Raw genomic sequence first — 18374 nt, 5'->3', positions numbered from 1 at the left:
AACAACTCATTTGCATTTTAATCCACTTTTATACCATTTCAGTCTCATCTATTGAAGTGACAAGAGCAATGTTTATCTTAAATACAGATGTGGACACACATACACAAACCACCCTAAGACCTCCTGTGCAAGGGGAGAAATGAAACAAAAAACCCAACAGTTTATCAGTTTAAGGGGAATGAGTTACTCCTTTTAAAAATGGGAAATGCCTCAACTTACTTAGCCTTTAAGCAAATTAACAAAACTCTACCCCTAGCATCTCCTACCAATTCAGTGCCTTATGGCTCTGCATCCCATGTCAAAAGCTGTTCTATCTCTTTCTTACTCCTTTCATTATCTGATCCAGAGCTTGTATGTGTATTATTGAATAGAAGTCTTCAGAAAACCCATGTAAGGAAGGAGCCAGATTGCCTGCTTACTTAAGCAAGATATAAAGAATATAACCCACACAGTCCAAAAGATGAATACAGAGCATTTGGGGAATTAGCTAACTAAAGAGCATGAAGCATAGAAGACAGAATTATGAACATGATGAACTTGGCTGACTGTATGAAGCTGAAGATTATTTATTTGTTCTTACCATGTGAAACATTACACATATCGTTGGGTTGGGCCAGTGAGCAAAAGAATCTATGTAGTACTATGGATCTCCTTTCATTTCTCATATTAAACAGTAAATTGTACCCTGTCATTTTGAGAATTAAGGTATAGGAAGGGTGTTAATGGTGGGAACAAGCAGGCAACTTTCAATTACCTACAAAATTTATGGATTACAAAGTCCTCTGTACACAGAAATGTACATTTCTATCCAAACACTTGGATATGCCACAACTTTCATGATCACACTGCCAGCTGAAATAAATGGCATGGTATTCATTAGCAAAGTCTAAAATCTGTCACAGGCAGGAAGAACGCAAGACTGATTACAGTTACCCTTTATTAGCTACAGATAGTCTACATATATATATATGTCCAATCATATATATATATACACACACATATAGAGACATTGGTATATATAAAAGCACTTGTAAATCAGCTGTCTGCAACATTGCCATACCTCAGAAGTCTGATTCTTGGCATGAAGAATTCTGTCTGGAGACTCACCTCCTAGCACCTTGCTTACCTGCCAGCAATCATGCCAGAAGTAGATTAGTTCAAAGGGAATTCCTCACAAGATTACTTATTCTCCCCAAGATTAAATGCAGTGAATATTTAAGCCATTTTAGTATCTGGAGCTATCCATCTGTTTGTGTTAGTAACAGGTTTCAAGAAGAGTAAGAAAAAAAAAGGAAAATTCACCTTATTATCAGATTTTAAAAACTGAAGAATCTCTACTAAAACATCAAGGAAACTTCATACAGAATGTTGTTGCTGTTCTTGGCCACACCAGGGCAAGACATGGCAAGACTTTACCATATCAAGTATGAGGAATTCCTGAGACTTAGGAACCCAGTCTCCACTGGTTTTTATTACTATCCTAGAAACACTCAACTCATAAACACACAGAAATTCAACCTAGTTAGTTACAATCAATTGCTGTATTAAAAGGGGGATTTAGCAAAGCCAGAAAGAAATATAATTTACATACTGTTTAATCTTACTGGATACTGATTTCCTCATTCCTCAATTACAGCCTTAGTCTCTTCCTTTTTTCCCCCCAGTCTCATTTTTGTCATCCAGTTAACAGCAACAGTCCCCTGGAGATCTAGTTACAAAGCCAAATGCAGCCATCATTAACTTGACAATAAATTTTTTCAGTAACAGCAAGTGAACAACTGACCCCTATGTACCTTCCAAACTTCATTTACTTCAAACTGTGTTAACATAAGAATTATGATTTCTCTTACAAATCACACTATGGAACAGCGATGCTGCTAATCCACATGCACTGAAGCTGCCACTGTCAAATAAATAATCTAATGGACAAGGCAATTTTTGCTTAAAAAAATTTAAATACAGTATTTTTAGAGCTAGACACAACAAAGCTGGAAACTACATCAACTAAGTCTCTGCTAAACTTCTCTGTGTGTTATATATTTAAAATTTTTGCATCCTAAGCATAGAATACTGCCTGAAATATCAACACAAAAAGTCAACAACACATCTAATTGTTCTGGTACTGGTGGAGATTTTTAAAGTGGGGAAGAATGTATCTGAAACACATCCTGGCCTCTGCAGTCATGAGAGCAAGAGGGAGACAGAGAGCTACCTCCCCATTCATCAGAACCAAACATTAGGACACCAGGACCAGGAAATCAAGACACTTCTTCATGGTAGGAAGAAGACAGAGTAGGAGCAGCAACACACCACAAGAGCAGTGCATGAAGCCTACCTGACCATCACAGCTATACCTTGCAGACCAGAGACATCAGACCACCCTTGTTTCATGTCTGCTAGATGGCTGCAACTTCTCAGATTTCTCCATTTCCACCTCAGCTCTCCCACAAAGCTAATTTAGTCTGGAGGCTGCTGCACCACGGTATACTGTATTCCATGCCGACCGCAAGCACATGCAGGTGGTAGACCCAAGCTTTTCTGACCTTAGCCTGGCTAATTCAGTTGTTCTTCAGACTCGACCATCTCCCCAGGATAAAAGTACCATGCTCCTGCTTCTTTCAGAAATGGCCCACGTGCACTGTCTCGTGCCTACTTGCAAGGTAGCTTCTTTCACAGAGTTACAGAAAACCTAGAAATTTTTTTGCATGGGTCACAGGAAAGAGCTGCACATACAAAGTTATAATGCAGCAGCTGGGATGTGCAATGCTTCTGTAAAAATAGCAGTCTTGGACCCTGGATGCCACATCATCCTGCACAGAGCCGGACCACATGCCAGGATCAATACTCCTGGATGAGGATGTAAGAAGATGAAGCATACAACAGTGAAAAATTAGATATATATGCCTGGAGATAGGGAAGAAAGGCAGTTGTTGGGACAGGTCAAAGAAAAGAAGGTTTTGGGGAGTAGAGGGAAAAGGCAAATATATTCTTGAAAGCTAAGTAACATTAGGGACGTGGTGTTATATCCTATTTAGGTTCAGCATCCTCTAAAATCAGGCCAGAAAACATTTTTCCCCTCAACCTCTATCTTGCCTTTTTTAAAAACATGTAGCTTTTCAGCTCTCTCCAGGAATTAGTTCAGCTTTCTCCCAATGCCCCACATAATTCAACAAGATTTTCAGAAAAACAGACCCAAATTCTGGGTCCATAATGAACTCATCAAATTAAGGCTTGGTGTCAGGCTGAAGCAAATGAAAGATTCATATCATCACTTATTTTTTTCTCCCTCAAAAATTATTAACATTTACTGAAAATTTAAAATACTTTAACACCTGGAAACACATTTGCTCTATCAACACGTATCAATATGTATTGATATAAGAATTATAACATGAAGAAAAGATTAACTATTTCAGGGGAACTGTGAAACGAAGAAGGAGGCTTTTATCAGGAAGAAAGATTTTGTAAAATCTGAATACACTTCTGGAAAATGTGACCTCACCTACTCTGTGGAACAGTAAAGAGAATTACTTCATGAAACTAGAATTACATAGGAGAGTTATCCAAAAGGATATGAGGCTATTCAGCTCTGATGCATAGCACAGAGACTAAACCTATTACTCCATTCTTTAAGAAGAACACAGAGAAAAAACACCACTATATAATAGTCACATTTTTTACAAATACGACTTACAATTTCCAGCAAGTACTGGATCTCATTAGAACAGTTTGGTTTCAATAACATGTAGCTTACTGTGTAGCAGTAAATCCTAGCAGCAAGAGGGTTGGACCCAACCTCCAGCACAAAGCCTTGGATGCTGAAAGAGCAGGGCAACGGTCCTGGTTCTTCCAGGAGCAGCCCTGCACAGGGCACAGGCTTGCTATGCAGTGTCTGGGAATAATCAGGCATCCAAGAGTGGGATCCAGAAAAGCCAGTTTCGGAGCACACAGGTGCCCAAGGCAGGAAGTACAGAGGGCAACTATTCCCTGCTAAGCGAGTCAAGATGCCAGTCACTGCAGGCCATCCCCTGGGAGGGAAGGTGACAGTGCCACCCAGCTGTGCATGCACTCCTCACACATGTAGAAAACCATGTTCAAATCCTGCCTCCATTAGTGTGAGGCAGGAGCTTCAGCCTGGGTTTACCATCCTTGAGGTAACCACCCTCAAACTCAGCAACACTGAAAAGGGCCAAGGCCTGATATTCAACTTTTTTGCTGTTGCCAATCCATATAGTTCACTTGAACATTCATTAAAGCAGCAATCGGAACCCATGTCCCTCCCACACAGCATGTCCACATCAAAGCCACACAGCTACTCCTACTCTCTAAATCTTTGAAATGCAACTGCACTAACTATTGGCCCAGACACTGCGCCACTGAACACCACAGCATCTGAGGTCCTTCATGGACATCATCTTTTACATTCCAAGAAAAACAGTAGCATAATTATCATACTGCAAGCAGCGCTGCTCTAAGTAATAATAAACAATCCAGGCACCCAATACTGAGGCCCATGGTCTCAAGATATGAATCAATAGCTCCTCACGCATAGAAAAAGAGGGATCCAGTGAAGACAGAAGGAAGGCTTTGCTGTGCACTGTGCTCTCATGCCTATGAATCTCTCCAACCCCTGTTCTCAGCACTGAACCCCTCAACAAGGGGGGTACCCAAGCCCCTCCAGAAGGATCTCCTCTCCCAGTAGGTCAGTGGTCATCCGAGATGCTGGCAACTCAAGGGTAAATCCTCTGATACACATTAAAATTAACTTTTTTGTTGGCCTTTTGTTAATCTAGCTGAATTCCCTAATCCACCACTGAGAAACAAAAAAGGAGGGTCAACACTGGGGAAAAATACATCAGCCAGGACTGGGGCCAGACCACTTCTTTCAGCAGCATCCCTGGCTTAAAAAGACTGTGAGCCTACAGCAACAGCACACGCCTTCAACAGCTTCGAGACACATATAATCCCTATTTTATAAATAACAGGCTGGAACTATTTTCATATTATCTAAGTGGCAAAACTCCCACCACCTTCTATAAGAGCAAGACTGGACCAAATGTTGTTGATAGTTAAACAAAAAAACCCACGACTCGAACACAAAAACTAGGAAAAAGTCTGCCAATACATCATCTTCAGATTTATGTTATTTCAGTTTCACTGCAACAAACAGTACATAGAAACTAGAGACTGTTCCTTTTCTGAGGCGACATTTCGGGCAGGCTGCATTCTGGGGTTGGTTCTACTTGTCAGTATTCCTTTAAAATGAAAGGGCAAGGTCACCCATCAGGAAAAGAAAAAAGTGCATTTTAAAACACATGCAGAAAATATGAATTCTTTGATACTTTATGGTCAAACATCTGCTAAACTACTACTTTCCTTTAATTATGGGATTCTCAAAGCAACAATTATATCTATTTTCCTCAGAATTTGGGGGATATAATCACTACTACCAGAAATCAACAGAGTCTCTCTACATATATCTCTATGTTTTGCCAATGTTGAAACACTGGAAATGAGACACGGACATTGACAAAATATGGTAAACCTCCAGTTTGCCAGCTCCCTAAAATGAGGGCTTTCTAACATTCAACCCTGTTTGTTACCTAGGAATCCATTTCTTCGAGGTGGTGACCATTTTCAATCTCTGCTGACTTCTGGAAATCCAGGTCATTTTGCGTTTCATGTTTCTCCTCTCTCTGTTGCTAAGACAGGCATGAAAGTTACTCCCTCCTTGTAAGGAGATCAAAGGAAGTGAAAACTTTCTTTTTGACCCAACATCTTCAAATCTTGGGAAACACTGAAAATGTTTTTTTTCCTCTTCAATAAAAAAAAAAAAAAAATCTAGCCTTTTCTGTGCTGCCCCTTTTTGCTGTGTAAATCAGACTGAATCTGGAAACTTGACATCCTGGCATGTTGCCCAGTTCTAAAGAAGAAAATAGGGAAATGCGGATTTTACCCATAAGATCACAAGGTACCAAAAAGCCTCCTGCACATAATCAGAACTGTTTCAACCTCGAGTGAGCCAACCATCAGTATGCCAAACTCATATCTGAGCCAAAGTAGGCAAATCCCAGCAAATCCAATAAACAGGCAAAGTTCTGTCCACATGCCCTAAGGTTTTCAACCCCATAGGCATGGGTTAGATAGAAGACCTAGAGGAAGAGACACTCCTTGTATCCTGTAGTCAATGCTGGCTCAGGCTCCATGGCTAAAATACTGCTACTATTTAGGGCTTCCTGTTCCTGCCCCAAAGGATCACGGATTTTTTTCCACACTTGCTTGGTGTGTGCCAAAATGGAAAGTGAGCAGCCTCAGCGTGTGCTCTGGTCATTGGGTCACTCTTAGGAAACACTGGTTTGAATTTCCATGGACAGAAGGGAAAATAAACCCTGAATTTCCAACATGCAAAGCCAGGTTTCTAACCGCTGTTAGGCTATTGCCATGTTAATCAAGAGCCCTTCAGAGCACTAGCTTAGGGAGCTGAGCTCCAGGAGGAGCTTTGAGAGCAGCGGGGGCCACCATGTCCAGCATGAAGCACTAAGCACATCCAGAGAGAAGCAACGTTTTAAGTTTCTGCCAATACTTCCTATTTTCTTAGCACATCAGGTCCAAAGCCTACAGGCACTTAATGGGAAGAGAGGAATACAGGACATAACTGAGAGGATGAGAAAGCAAGAAATGCTGTCCTGTACCTCCTGCTGGGATGAGGAGTCACCCCCTCCCATCTTAATCCCATCCCCAGACCTTAAAAGACAAAAAGTTGAGCCAGTGCTGTCCTCTGTCTCTAAGTAGGCACCAGGTAGTGTCAAGGAAGGGATCTGTCAGGGCTCTACAGACAGTGGTTTATAAACCGAGGGGTCTGAAACATATCCTGATAGGAATGATTTAAAATGCACTGATTTAAAATGCAGAATAACTATCAAGCTAACATCAAACACCTTCAGGGGTCACCTGCACATCCACTTTAGAGGCAGCTCTGAAGGGTGTCTCTGCCCCTGGGCAGAACCCAGGCGCCAATGGCCAGAACATGGAGCCGACGCCTGAACGCCAGTCCTCAGCCTTTAACACATTACTCTGGCAAAGCACGGCACAGCAGCGGTAGATCTCCCTGGTTTAATCCCATGCAGCAACAGCAGCACAATACCAGGAGAATCAGCATCAAGCATCTCATATTGATGAAATATTGAATTGCATTATTTCGATTACAGGATGACTCACACACTTCCACAGTTTGTTGGCTAAAACAAGACAAATCAGAACTGCCGGTATTCCCTCACTGAGGGAAATTGTTCAAATATTTCTGATGTGATTCAGTTGCCTATCCTTTTTTTTCAGGAATAGGGCATGGTGACAATTGCTGGTTACAGCAGAGGGAGTGGATCTGACAATGAATTCCTCGGAAGTGATGAGGTGGTGATTTTAATAGTTTAACCACACTATTTTTTCTCCATGCTTGGGATGAGTGTGAGTTTTAGGACAGGCGCTTTTCTGAGCAGCACATCTTGCAATTCTCTTGCCTGGAGAGGCTGATGATGAGTGGCTCTCACCAGGCATTTCCGACAGCCAGGCGGCCAGTCCAGTGATCGGAAGAACGACAGCCAAGAGCTCATCAGGGACCAGCTACCCCACATAACCTCCTCAAGCACGAAAACCTGTCACAGCTTGCACAGAGTAAGATGAGACCAGCAGAAATTGTAACAGCCACAAACAGTAGGACAGATTTTAAGTCAGAAGGTAAGTAATTTAATCAAAATTATTCCACCAAGTGTGAGAAACTGCCCACTCTCCTGTGAGAGATCTCATTGCCATGCAGTCTTGTAGCACCAACACATACACCTCTTCAGAAACGTGGCCGATGTCAGAGGAAAGTAAAAAGGTGAGGAAGAATAATGTGGGGGTTTTGAACATTACTCAGTATAAACCAGCACTGGATAATACAATGTTATCTTCCAAGATATCACCAGCCACAGGTACCAGCTAGACCATTCAGTCATCAGTATAATGAGATCAGATGAAAAGGTAGGACATGATTAGCCTCTGTGAGCAATTTTAAAGACGTAAATTCAGTATCTTTCTAAATGAAAAAAGGGAAACCTAGGAGTAAGACCAGCCAAATGCAAGTAACTACACAGCTAAGAAAGGGAAGCGGGATGTGATCACTTCTCAGGATGTGAAGATGTTAGCCAAGATTAAATTCCAGGTTCTCTTTGCAGGTTCAGTAACACTTGCTCAACACCAAAAACACCATTTTAATTTTAGCTTCCTTTTTAGGAATCTTGGAATAGGACTGGAAAGGATAGAAAATAAGTTGTAGGTTTAACATTTGCTGTAAATATTCTCTTACCAAAGCACTAAGCCTTAGACATATCATGGGATAAACAGATATTATTAAAGGTTTTAGTTGTTTTGCATTTTAGGCATGTATTTACCTCGATATGACAGAAATACTTCAGACAAAATTTACAGTAGCAGTTTCCCAAACCAAGTAAGATTTATTCCAAACATATCTTAAATTACCCACTTTCACTTTGTTGTGTTTTGAAGGGCTATATAATTTTTCTAAACAAAACAGCTTTTATACATTATTTGTTTCAAACAGAAAGCTCACTATTACAAAAATTTACAATTCAAAAAAAAATTATAAGTATCATGTTACCTTTTATTTCCTAAACTAAAGTTATTTTCTCATAAAGGAATAAGACTGCTTTTGAAGTGGTCTAGGAATAAGTCTATTGTTATTTATGCAGAGCAATCACAGAAGAAGGTTGTCATCTGGCCTTTAAATAGCACTCCTGCCCTACATCAATATATACAAAAGGAGTATCTTATAAATCATTTCATTTGCAAGTGAGCTAATATTTGGGGCTCAAAACATCTGAATTTTGCTGAGCCAAGCTAACAATTATTCTTGTTCCTGAAGTAACATATCACACATGATCCACTAAAAGGCAACGCATAGTTCAGTAAGAGGTAAGTGCCAAAGACTTTTCCAAGGTGAGCATGAGACAGGGGGAGGAAAGGACACACAGGTACCAATTGCCACGCTTAGCGAGGGGCTGGCACTTTCCAAGCTCAGCATGAGATTCTCCTCCTCTTCCTGCTGTCTTGTTTTTTGCCAGAGTGAAGTGCTGAGCTTGGCAGGATAGGGCACAGCAAGAAGAGCAGAAATCATGTGTCAACTCAACAGTCCATAGAGAACTTCTCTGGCCAAAATTAAAAAGAGGGGCTGGAAAGCCCCAGATCACAAGAACAAGTTTTCCACCAACCTCAATGGAGGAGCAGAATCTTTGCAAACAAGGTTCAGCAGTGTTAAACAACAGGGTATAGATTTAATGGAGAAAAAAACTTTAATTTTACAAGCCGGTTCAACCAAACTGAGTTAAACCAAACTGCATAATTTATAACCATGTCGCACAGAAAAGTAGCATCTCGTCTTGCAGAACTATTATAGCAGGCAGAAAACTTCAGTTTGACCATTGAGAGAGGAAGTTGTTAGCCATATAATACAGTTTGGTATTGAAAAGCAAGTGATACTTAATTCCAAAAGGAAGAGTTACCTTCTGGAGGAGTTGCAACACTGCTCCCAAGTCCCAAAATAGCAATACTGTGATTCCTTGGTTCCAGCATCATTGCAAACTCTTCTCCTCTTTCCCAGTGTGGTACTTTCACAGGCTCCAGATGCACATTTTCCAGCCCGTCTTCCTGCAGGGCACTGAACATATACTTGATGGCTGCATCTAGATTTTTTGAACCACTGAGTCTAGGTCCTATGGTATCGGCAAAAACTGCTAATCTTTCATAGGATCTGTTCTGAGCTTTTCCATGAACAGCAAGGTCAATAATAGCTTTAGCAATATCAGTATAGCCAGCTATCTCATTTTTAATGTCTTCAAATGTTTTCGGGTATCTATCATCTCTTCTCAAAGACTTCCCAGCATACTGTGGTAATAAATTCATGAAAAGTATTAAGAATACATACTTCATTTTTTCTTTTTCTTTTCCACAGATGGCCTGTTGGAGAGACAAAAAGAAAAAAAAGAAAGAATATTAAAAAAAATCATACAGCTATCAGCAATACTTTTTGTTATTTGGATTGGCAGACAGACCAAAATAAAAAGTAATCAGTTTATCATGAAAATGCTTTGATCAGAACTGACAGGAAAGTAAACTCAACTTGGAGACACAATTATTGAAAGCAAATGAAAAAGATACTTAGACCACTGGACATAATCTTTGTTGTGGTCTTCAGAAACATCCTTGGAATGCTGCATCCCTTTAAATAATCACATCCTTCACTGAATCAAAACCCAGGGCTGCTCCCATCCAGGAGGAGCTTTACCTCTCCTTTCTGTTAGGAGCAGAATTTGCCAGAAGTGCCAAATCACATGTCTTCACACAAAATACCTGGATGCAAACATTTCTTAAACCATTCATGAATAAATGTGCTTTTTAATCTCTATCTTCATAATCAGGAAGGCACTTTCTATCGCTCAAGAAAGATGTCAGAGCAATTTAGATCCAATGCCCCCAGGAAGAAAGTATGAATTTCTTCATTGCATAAATCTGTGACTACCAGAGAAACGCAATTTCTCATTAACTGGTGTATCTTTTAAGGCCTGACTTCAGCAGCACTGTAGAGAGATACAGTGCCAGGGGTGCTGATCCTGCATTGAATACCAAGAGTTATCTTTGTTAACGCTTAATAGTTTATCCAACTTAGCATTAAAAGTTCTCATTTTTAAGATCTTACAAATTTTCAATCCCATAAAAGCAACAGTTTGTCCATACTATTAACTGAACTGACAAAAAAACCTCTGAAATCAGTTGAAGTAGTTGCAAAGCTCTTATAACATAGGAAGTATGATTATCCAAACCCAAAATATAAAGGTCTTTATTGATACACACTAAGGGAAATGTAATTGTTTCATTTTCCTTTGAATTTAAATCAGGCTGCAATTTGAATTATAAAAATTGGCAATAAGAAATAAGGCCTTTAAATCAGCTCTATAGCTGCAGCTATTATGAGACTTAAAAAAATAGTAATTAGTCACAGCCAAGTGAAGAGGCAATTACTACTAGGCCAAGAAGATTTTGATTCAGCACTTTTTGCCATGGACTTTCATGGGTATATCAGTATTTTTGAAAAAAAATGTAATTTGCCTTAAAAACCAGTAACACTAAAGGCAAATGTTAGCCTCTACTCTACAAAATAACAATTGTTCTACAAATAGCAAAGGACTAATTAGTTGGCTAATAAGGATAAAATATGGGTAAATCAGACTTGCATGGCAGAAGTATTACTAAAAGCTTCTGCTGTTAAGATTTCCATGTTACCCTTCTTCCCTGTTTGTATTTATTCAGTATTTCTGGAGAGTTATACTCTTCATTTTATAATCACTGACCTGAGGAACCTGAGGACAATATACTTATCTTGTATTTTTGGTTCATGATGTTATATGCATAAAGAGAGCAGGTACAAAGGTAGGGGGGAGGGTATGAGTATGTGTGTGTGTGTATACACACATGTATTTGTACACATTATATCCACACATGATATTCACATGCAAAATACAAAAAAAATCCTCCTTTATTTTCAGACAATTGCACACTACAGGACCTTTAATCGAGCATTAATTCTCAGTCATTTTACGGAGTAGGCAAATTTCACAATAACCAAATAGTTTTTTAAATCATAATGCCAGAAGGGACCAGAGTATCTACCTCATCTGACCGCCACAGAACACTGATTGCAGGATATTCCTGAATTAACTCCCACCACCAGATGCCACACAGCAAACCAGCAGTTGAGCCAGTTCCTGAGAGAGTAAAGGTGAGGTTACACCAGTTTTGTGCCTCTGGGAGCACATGCCACAGTTGTATTTGAAGCTTCTGCAAGCTCCATTCTGAATGATCTAAGCTAAGAAACCACCTTTCCACTTATGTTTGTTACAATGAACCACAAACAGATGAACTCGTTTTGTCAAGATGTTCATTCTGGACCATTTTCCAGCATTTGCTAAAAATAAATAAATAAAAATAAGCCTCTGGAACTCATCTTGTCCAGCCCCCCTGCTCAAGCAGGGCCATCTAGAGCAGGCTGCCCAGACCATGCCCACATGGCTTTTGAATGTCTCCAAGGAGGGAGACTCCACAACCTCTCTGGGCAACATGTGCCAGTGCTCAGTCACCACCACTGTAAAAAGTGTTTCCTGATGTTCAGACGGAACCTCCTGTGTTTCAGTTTGTGCCCACTGCCTCTGATCCTGTCACTAGGCATCACCGTAAAGAGCCTGGTTCTATCCTCTTTGCACCCTCCCATCCAGTATTTATACCCACTGATGAGATCCCTCTGAGCCTTCTCTTCTCTGGGCTCAACAGTCCCAGCTCCCTCAGCCACTCCTCATATGGAAGATGCTCCAATCCCTTAACCATCTCTAACCATCTCTTTCTTACATTGGGGAGCCCAGAACTGGACACAACACTCCATGTGTGGCCTCACCACAGCTGAGCAGAGAGGAAGGATCATGTCCCTCAAACTGCTTGCAAACATCCCTCCTAATGCAGTCCACCAGGCTGTAGGCCTTTGCTACAAAAGTACACTGCCAGCTTGTTCAACTTTGCACCCACTGGGACCCCCAGATCCTTTTCTGAAAAGCTGCTTTCCAGCTGGGCAGCCCCCAGCGTGTCTTGGTGCATTGGGTTGTTCCTCATCAGGTGCAGGACTTTTCACCTCCCCTTGTTGAACTTCATGAGGCTCCTGTCAGCTCATTTTTCCAGCCTGTTGACATCCCTCTGAATGTCAGCAAAACCATCTGCTGTTCCAGCCACTCCTCCTAACTTTGTATCGTCTGCAAACTTGCTGGGGGTGCCCTCTGTCCAAGCATCCAGATCATTAAAGAAGACGTTGAAGAGTACTGGACCAAATATTGGCTTCTGGGGGACACCTCTAGTTACTGGCCGCCAACCAGACTTTGTGCCAATAATCACAACCCTCTCAGCTCAGTTGTTGAGCCGGTTTTCAATCCACTTCACTGTCTGCTCATCCAGCCCATACTTCATCACCTTCTCCAAGATCTTATGGGAGACAGTGTCAAAAGCCTTACTAATGTCAAGGTAGAAAATACCCATTGTTCTCCCCTCATTTACTAAGCCAGGCATTTCATCATAGAAGGTTATCAGGTTGGTCAAGCATGACCTCCCCCTTGGTGAACCCATGCTGACTACTCCCAGTCACCATCTTGTCCTTCATGTGCCTGGAAATTATTTCCAGGATGGGTTGCTCTGTATCTTCATGATTGAGGTGAGGCTGCCCAGCCTGTAGTTCTCTGGGTCCTCCTTCCCGTGCTTTTTGAAGATAGGTGTGATGTTTTCTCTCTTCCAGTCCTCAGGTACCTCTGCTGATTGCCGTGATCTTCCAAAGGCTATCAAGAATGGTCTTGCAGTGACATCAGCCAGCTCCCCCAGCACTCGTGGGTGCATTCCACCAAGGCCCATGGACCTATGGATGTCTAGTTTTCTTAAGTATTCCCTGACCTGACCCTCTTCACCAAGGGTAACACTTCCTTGTTCCAAACTCTCCCCCTGGTCTCCAGGACCTGGGATTTCTGAACGCTGGTCATACTAATAAAAACTGAGGTGAAGAAGGTATTCAGTTCCCCAACTTTTTCCATGTCTTGTGTCATCATCAGCTCCCCTGCCCCATTCAGCAGCAGGCCCACCTTTCCCCTAGTCTCTCATTTGCTGCTTATGTCCTTATGGAAGGTCGTCTGTCCTGGTTTCAGCTGGGATAGAATTAACTGTCTTCCTAGTAGCTGGTACAGTGCTATGTTTTGAGTTCAGTATGTGAAGAATGCTGATAACACTGATGTTTTCAGTTGTTGCTCAGTAGTGTTTAGACTATAGTCAAGGATTCTTCAGCTTCTCATGCCCAGCCAGGGCACCTGACCCAAACTGGCCAACAGTGTATTCCATACCATGTGACGTCCCATCTAGTTTAGGAACTAGGAAGGGGGGGGCAGGGATTTTGGCCGCTCGGGGACGGGCTGGGTGTCGGTCGGCGGGCGGTGAGCAATTGCCCTGCGCATCATTTGTACATTTCAATCCTTTTATTACTACTGCTGTCATTTTGTTAGTGTTATCATTATCATTATTAGTTTCTTCTTTTCTGTTCTATTAAACCGTTCTTATCTCAACCCAGGAGTTTTACTTCTTTTCCTGATTTTCTCCCCCATCCCACTGGGTGGGGGGGGAGTGAGTGAGCGGCTGCGTGGTGCTTAGTTGCTGGCTGGGGTTAAACCACGACAGTCTTGTTGCCCTTCACATTCCTTGTCAGATTCAGCTCCAGGTGGGCTTTGGCTTTCCTAAACCCATCCCTGCCTGCTCACACAGCATCTCTGTATTCCTCCACGGTCACCTGTTCCTGCTTCCACCTTCTGTACACTTCCTTTTTATGTCTGCATTCTGCCAGGAGCTCCTCGTTCATCCATGCAGGCCTCCTGGCATCTTTGCTTGTCCACCTGCTTGTTGAGATGGACTGTTCTTGAGCTTGGAGTAGGTGATGCTTGAATATTAACAAGCTTTCTTGGGATCCTCTTCCCTCTTTCAGGGCCTTATCCCACAGGACTTTTATCAAGCAGATCTTTGAAGAGGTCAAAGTCTTCTTTCCTGAAGTCCAGAGCTGTGGTCTTGCTTTTTGCCCTGCTCTTAGGATCCTGAACTCCATTATGTCACGGTGACTGCAGCCAAGGCTGCTTTTGATCTTCATACCACAACCAGCCCTCCCTTGCTTGTATGAGGTCCCTTCCTTGCTCGCTTCTCTAATACCTGTGTCAGGAACCTCCTGGATTGCTTATAACCTGCTGTGCTGACCCTCCAGAAGATAATGCGATGGTTAAAGACCACCACAAGCATCTGGGCCTGTGAAGGAGAAACTACTTTCAGTTGTCAAGGCCTCATCTACTCATTTTTGCTGATCAGGTAGCCTACAGCAGACAGCTACTACAATGTCACCCGTATTGGTCTGCTCTTTAATCCTTATGCATAAGCTCTCAGTTGGCTCATCATCCATCCCCAGGCAGAACTCCAAGCACTCCAGCTGTCCTCTCACATAAAGGGCAACTCCACCTCCTTTTCTTCCCAGCCTGCCCTTTCTAAAGAGCATATACCCATCCATTGCAGCATTCCAGTCATGTGAGCTATCCCTCCACATCTCCATGGTCCCAACAAGATCACAGCCCTGCAACTGCACACAGATCTCTAACTCCTTGTATTTATTCCCGATATTGTGTATATTAGTGTACAGGCACTTAGAAGCACGGATTCATCAATGGAAACAGAAGAGACAACCTACAATATTTTTGTAAGAGCTGTCTGATCAGCTACCAAGAAAGGAGGATGACCCACCAGGCCTGCATTCATAAGATGTCATCTGAAACACCAGCTGTGCAATGCAGAATTAAGACACAGAAAGAGTGAAAAGATTAAACCACATTTCTAGGATCCATTAACCACCAAAAGAGAAAAAACCCAACCCCCCAAAAAAACACATACACAAACTTTTTGGAGTCACCAAACCTAGCTCATATGATAACCAGCACAAATTGCCAGCCTTGCGTAGGTCTTTATGGGTCTTTTCATAAACAGCAAGTTAAACAATAGCTTTATCAATATAAGAATATTAAGCTATTCTCCTTAACTCTTCAAATGTCCCCTAAACTTGAGATCGAGGCAGTAATAAATTCTTTACAGTGAAGAGTCATTTTCCCAAAAGAACAACAAAAATAATCTGTGATTTCATCTATGAATGATAAATCTATCACACAGATTTCCTCCCTCTCTGCAAGACAGACAGGGCAAAGGTCTTACACAACCAGGAGCAGAAGACTCAGGTTATCTCAGGACACCGACAGAGAAATGCAAAATGTCTTTTATAGTCTCAGTTACTGCTTATTTGTGGTTATACTACACAGAGGGTATTGGTGCATTTTTATTGCTACACTCTGTACTTTCCCCATGTTCCTTCCCTTTGGACCAGTTAATTACATGCTTATAGACATCCTCTGCTAGAGACATCAGTAATTTTCTCAGGATGACCATACACATTCCCTGATTTTTGCCAAGCTCATCATCCACAAAGAAGCAAGCAAGATAATCTGATTTCTGCCATAAGACAAATTCTTGCTGAGTGGAGGAAGACAACAACTTTGTAGAGTTAGTTTCAAAAACTTAAAGTTTGGGGTTTTGTTTGTTTAAGGGTTTGTAAAATCTACCAGACAAAGCTGATACATTTAGTTGTTAAACAGAAAACACAGGGGGATTGTTTAATCAGCATTGGCCATAGCCCCCAGCTACCAACTCTGTGCAGTTTTTCAATGGAGAAATGTAACCACAGTTATCACGTTTCCCTTAACTAAGAAATGCTGCCTTTGCTCTTCCTGGCCACATTCAAAACCAGCAGCATCCTCACTCCAAAGGCTGCCCCAGAGGAGCTCCATTTAAAAGCCACACTTTTTCCAGGAATTTCCCACTGAACACTGAGAACAGGGATGTTTCCACAGCTTTTGTGGATGTACCATACTCCTGCCATGTACAACGTTTCACTACCTGTCACTGCATTGTAAAAGGAGTGTAACTGAATTCAAACCCTGAGCAAGGACACAAGAATGGGAATGTAATTTATTGTGCTTTCCTTGAATAGTCCAGCATAATCTGTCCAAAAGCTAGTAGCGTTCAGAAATAATTCTGTGCTAGGTAAAATAACGTAATACTCACTTGGACTGCAATACAGGAATCACTCCACTGCTAATTCAGGGAAAGAACAACACATCTGTTGTCCCAGTCTCTGCAACATTAAGTTTATCACCCCAGTGAATCACCTGGGAAAAGAGACTACTGATTTTTGCACATCTCACTACTTAGACTCAGCAAATGAACATCACAGTGCCAGCTGAATTAAAAAAGACAGTCACAATTGTTCAATGCATTTATTTATTCACTGAATTTCTTCAGTAGAAGTTTAGAGCAAAACGAGATGAGAAGAAAACACACTTTCAGGAAGTACAGTCTTTTCTCCGAGTCCTATTAATGCATCTCATTCCACAGCTCTTTAATACAAAATAACCATTTTCTAAACTAGGGATAAGAATCTGGGATTGCCCTTGCCCTTCCAGGAAGCAAGGATGCTCATTAGAGGGTTACAATCCCTCTACTTTATTTCTCTGACCCTGTAAATCTTCCATGCATGGAAAGGACACAGAATGGTCCTGTGCCAGCCTTACCTGCAGCCTCATGTTTAGGGTATTATCCTAAAAAGTGAAGCTCTCAATACCATATAAAACCGACAACCCCTACCTTTCACTTCTTGAAAGGGACTTCTAATCACTGACATAACAAGCAAAAAAGTGGGAGTCACCATTGCTCCTCTTCCCATTTTGAGTAGAACTGAAAGCCATTCACATATTAGACACTGCATGTTTATGTCAGATGAATTTGGTCCCTTCAGAAACTTCAGCAGGGCTCAGGGCTTAATCATCTCCAGCTTAAAGGGTTATACAGGCTCTCAACTTCCCAGGATGAAAGACTACACTTAAGGACCATGGAAACTCTGTGGTCCAAAACGAATACAAAGCTAAAAGGCAGTAATGTAGAACAGTTCCAGTTTTTTTAGCTTCAGGTGAAGTGGATAGGGGGCATCCAGCCATGGCAGTACCTGGATCCATATACAGAAGGAAGGATTTGGTCTGAACATAGTCCATAGAAGAAAGAGATTTCTTCTTGCAAAATCCTAGCAGAACATTTCAAAGGGAAAATCTGGAGCAAAGAAGACACACCCCCAGTGGAGGAAGACCAGGTTAGCCAGCACTTAAACAAAATAGACATATGTAAATCCATGGGGCCTGATGGGTTGCACCCACAAATGCTGAGAGAGCTAGTTGATGTCACTGTGAGACCACTCTCAATTATCTTTGAAAGGTCATGTCAGTCCTATCTTCAAGAATTGCAAGAAGTAAGAGTGGGGAACTACAGGCCAGTCAGCCTCACCTCAATCCCTGGCAAGGTAACAGGAGAAAATCCTCCTGGAAATTATTTCCAAACATATGAAGGACAAGACAGTGACTCAGAATAGTTAGCATGGATTTACCAAGAGGAAATCATGCTTGATCAACCTGATAGCCTTCTAGGACAAATTACTGGCTTGGTAGTTGAGGAGAGAGCAGTGGATGTTGTTTGCCTTGACATTAGTAAGACATTTGACACTGTCTCCCATAAGGTCTTAGGGAAGCTGATGAAGTATGGGCTGGATGAGCAGACAGTGAGATGGACTGAAAACCAGCTAACCAACCAAGCTCAGAGGGTTTTCATTATTCACACACCAT

General features: G+C 41.7%; 1 protein-coding gene across 2 annotated transcripts in view; it reads right to left on the bottom strand.

Moving 5' to 3' along the window:
- Positions 1-18374, bottom strand: part of CPQ (carboxypeptidase Q) — a 168008-nt gene that overhangs the window by 132709 nt on the left and 16925 nt on the right. For both annotated transcript variants that reach the window (XR_012649865.1, XM_075023657.1), the window contains exon 2: positions 9558-10011. Coding sequence is in view for 1 of the 2 variants with exons in the window: in XM_075023657.1 (XP_074879758.1) it covers positions 9558-9984 (427 nt within the window). In the remaining variant the exon portion in view is untranslated. The remainder of the gene's footprint in view (positions 1-9557; positions 10012-18374) is intronic.

This window comes from Buteo buteo, chromosome 3, assembly GCF_964188355.1.
Source record: "Buteo buteo chromosome 3, bButBut1.hap1.1, whole genome shotgun sequence".
NCBI lineage: Eukaryota > Metazoa > Chordata > Aves > Accipitriformes > Accipitridae > Buteo > Buteo buteo.
This window is presented reverse-complemented; position numbering and strand designations above follow the sequence as displayed.